The sequence below is a fragment of the Plectropomus leopardus genome, unplaced genomic scaffold (genome assembly GCF_008729295.1).
Source record: "Plectropomus leopardus isolate mb unplaced genomic scaffold, YSFRI_Pleo_2.0 unplaced_scaffold29640, whole genome shotgun sequence".
NCBI lineage: Eukaryota > Metazoa > Chordata > Actinopteri > Perciformes > Serranidae > Plectropomus > Plectropomus leopardus.
Genome location: NW_024632313.1, coordinates 436 through 4,138, shown reverse-complemented (window position 1 = coordinate 4,138; position 3,703 = coordinate 436). Strand labels below are relative to the sequence as shown.

The window sequence follows — 3,703 nt, the reverse complement described above, 5'->3', positions numbered from 1 at the left end:
TGTGTGTGTGTGTGTGTGTGTGTGTGTGTGTGTGTGTGTGTGTGTGTAGGACGAGTTAACAGAGAATATGGAAATCATCCAGACATACAGACTCCACATTTCTCAGGACATACCGCAGGAAAACTTGGCCATGTTTTACAGCAGCTATGACAGGTAACAAACTAATCACTGTGTGTCTGTGTGCAGTTTAACCCTTTGAAACATGGAACGTCATAACTTTTCTTGTGCTGCTATCAGACGCTTTTCACAAGCATTTAAACATTTGAACCATGATCAAATTGGTGCAATTTTGTTAAAACATGGAGAAAAGGCAATTAGCAGCTGGATGAGCATTGTTCCAGAAATTGCAATGCATTAGTTGATTTAAAACATTTTTTTAAAAAAAACTAGATCAAAAAGAAAAAAGCTAGGGAAATCAAAGCTGGACTGCACACACTGCGTAATGCTGCGTGTCAAACTGCTGCTGACAGATCAGTCCACAACATGTCATCAGTCAGCAGCAGCGTTTCCCCCATTGTTTCTTTTTCTTTTTTAACTCTTTCCCCACCAGTGACAAGATTTTCCGTCAGTCGGTATTTCGCTGTAGTGTAGGGGACACTGTTATGGATGTTATGCAATAAAACAACATTTCCACGTCCAAAAACAAACCAACAAGATGATCTAAGGTTCCAGGGTGACGGGAGGAGAGGACTACTAACATGCCGACAGGGAGGAAATATACTGTCCAGGGCGGCCCTTGGCATAGGCCATATAGGAGGTCGCCTAGAGCGCCACACGCTGGTGGGGCGCCGCTGGTTGCACACTGCCTTGAAAATAACAAATGAACAAATAAAGAGAGAAATAATTATAATAATTACCCGTTATCGGTATCTTATTGGCCACGAGAAGCTGGAAATTATCGGTTTATCAGTATCGGTTGAAATAATAATTATCGTGTATCAATGATAATAAACCCGCTGCTTCAGTCAACATATTGCTGCAATAAAGCTGTTATGTGACCTCAGCGAAAAGCCAAAATTATGTTTCATATCGTCTCAGCTGCACTCCTCAGAGCGTTACTCACTTCAGAAGGACTGTGACAGCAGCTGCCTTGAGTCTGTATGTGTATTTATGTGTGTGTGTGTGTGTGTGTGTGTGTGTGTGTCTCAGTCGTGCTGAGTTGCAGATGGAGCGGCCGATCCCTGGTCTGAATGAAAACACAGTCACCACACTCAGGTATCATCTCTTCTTTCTTTCCTTTGTTTAGTAATTATACATTTCCAACCATACATTCTGATACACCTTATATGATTGTGTGTGTGTGTGTGTGTGTGTGTATCAGGTGTCCCGCTTTGCTGGTGGTTGGAGACACGTCGCCTGCTGTTGACGTCGTGGTGAGTCTCTGCCCTGTTTCCATGACAACAGCCAGTATGAGACATCAACTTGTTGTAAATACTGTGTGTGTGTGTGTGTGTGTGTGTGTGTGTGTGTGTGCGCGCGCACGCGCGCGTATGTGTGTGCATGTGTGTGTTGGTGCACTCTTTCCTGCAGGTGGAGTGTAACTCCAGACTGAACCCCACCAAGACCACCCTGCTCAAGGTACCAGTCTGTCTGTCTGTCTCTGTGTGTGTCTGTCTGTCTGTCTATCCGTCAGTGTGTCTGTCAGTGTGTCTGTCTGTCTCTTTTCTCTGCGTATGTCTCCTCTTCACTTGTCTGTCTCATTCCTCACCTAAACATCTGTCTCTCTTTTCTCACCTGTCTGTCTCTTAGCTCCAGTTGTCGCTCTGTGATGGTCAACCGTCTCAATAATTATTCTGTAATTTTTTTACTATTTTGGTGTTTTCCTTCTAGTCAGCGGGGGAGTTTTTTAACCTGGATGTTTGGAGAAATCCCAGTAGGCCTGTACAGCTCTGGACCAGTTCCTGTGGGTTGACTCATGAGCAGACGAAGCCGATAAATCTGAGCACGCACAGTTTTTGTCCTCTCGTACAAACACACACATGCGCACTTATTTAATTGCCAAACTGAAGTCCACAGTGGACGAGTAACTGAGCAGACCCTCCAAAAATGGAACAGTCCTGAGCTGAAGTCTGGACAGTGTGACAAAGTTCAGCAGTAGTTGACAACCCAGGTTAAACATGGAGAGAAAAATGTAACAGAAGAAATGCGTGATTTCACAGCAGATTTTCCAAGAGATTGCAATACATGTTGCGCTTTTTTTTCAGGTGCTCTTTTTTGAAATGCAGGTGCAAATGAAAATTCCAAAACTTCTTGCAAATTTTTGTATAATTTATTAAAAATCAGAGGTAGGGGATCCATGTGTGAAGTTTACCCCTGCTTTGCCGCTGAACATCAGAAATCATTTTTTTGTTACAGGAGATGATCGTGACACAAATGTCTGCATCTTCACAGCCACATTCAAGGAAGTGAAATCTGGTGACTTCACTGGGGAATGTTAAGAGTAAAACTTTCAGGAAACTGCAGTTGTTGGTCAAATTTGCCTTAAATTTGCAGTGATCTAAACAATTTGCAAGTTCCGCAGAAATTGTGGGAGTTGGTTATTGTCCAGATTAAGATGGTAGTCCCTGTGTGGACACATCAGTCAATGAATCAGAAGTGATGTCTTGTTTTGAATTTTGGTAGTGGGTTAGCCTTAAATCAAAAAGTTCAAACCTCGTGAGAGTGGCTTCTATTCTCACCAGATTATTTGTTGTTTTTTTGTCTTTCCACTAGATGGCAGACTGTGGAGGACTTCCTCAGGTGGTGCAGGTGAGTCTGAGCCATTTACGAAAAGACCATACGACAGAAAACTGGGCACACTTTCATTTCCATGCAAACATTGCTATTTATCGATGTGAGCTCAGGCTACCAGTTAAATGCATGTCAGGTCCAAACTATTGCTACTGTTGCATGCACCTATAAATCAAATAAGAATGTGTAGCCTTTTGGGGGCCTGAACATGCAAAATTTTGAAACCGGGTCCGAGAGTGCAGCAGCACCCCTTGTGTCACAGTGTAAACTGGCAAAGCACAGATCTTGAGAAGGTTGACGTCACGGCTACAACTTCACGCATGCACATTTGTTTGTAAAATCGCTTCTTAAGATGAAAGAAAGATCAGTTTCATAAAATAGACTGAAGTTTGTGTTTTTTCTTTCCTCAGCCGGGAAAACTCACAGAGGCCTTCAAGTACTTTGTCCAGGGGATGGGCTACAGTGAGTATCCTCTAGTGTTTCTGTACGTGTAACTGAAGGATGAATCAGCTCCCAGTGAAACCTGAACAATGAACACTGAATGAATCTGAACAGGAGAAGTTTCAGCGTGTTCACGTCTCCTCACCACTCGATCCCTCTAAATCTGACACACTGTTGAAATTCTTTTTTATTAACAAGAAAAAAACTTAAACTTAAACAAACACATGACTCAGACTGAGGTTTTTTGGTATTTTGCCTTTTTTTATTGGATAGGACAGATTAATGGTGTTTGTGTGTGGGGGGGGGGGGCATGCAGCAAAGGGCCACGAGTGGGAATCGTACTTGCAGCCACTGCGGCAAGGACACTGCCTTCATTCGTGAGGTGCTTTATCCACTCAGCTGCCAGACGCCCCGGCTCAGACTGAGTTTGACTGAATTTTAGCAGTTTTTTAATATTGAAGATGTGTTTGGAGCTTCCTGTTGGTCTGTTTCTCTCAGTTAACATGGTCCCGTCACATGTCCTAACCTCTCT

The 3,703-nt window shown here is 43.2% G+C and overlaps 1 protein-coding gene across 1 annotated transcript; it reads left to right on the top strand.

Annotated features, from left to right (window-relative positions):
• The first annotated feature begins 55 nt into the window (after positions 1-55).
• LOC121938494 (protein NDRG3-like) lies at positions 56-3,316 on the top strand. The gene is made up of 6 exons (XM_042481734.1): positions 56-153; positions 1,150-1,215; positions 1,322-1,373; positions 1,531-1,578; positions 2,713-2,748; positions 3,141-3,316. Exons 1-6 carry the CDS (start codon positions 68-70, stop codon positions 3,222-3,224), a joined length of 372 nt encoding a protein of 123 aa, XP_042337668.1. The 5' UTR covers positions 56-67; the 3' UTR covers positions 3,225-3,316.
• Positions 3,317-3,703: the final 387 nt, after the last annotated feature.

Coding starts and splice junctions, on each gene's coding strand:
- LOC121938494 (XM_042481734.1), top strand. CDS start 68: ATGGAAATCATCCAGACATACAGACTCCACATTTCTCAGGACATACCG. Junction 1,374..1,530: donor CGCCTGCTGTTGACGTCGTG/GTGAGTCTCTGC, acceptor TCTTTCCTGCAG/GTGGAGTGTAACTCCAGACT. Junction 1,579..2,712: donor CCAAGACCACCCTGCTCAAG/GTACCAGTCTGT, acceptor TCTTTCCACTAG/ATGGCAGACTGTGGAGGACT.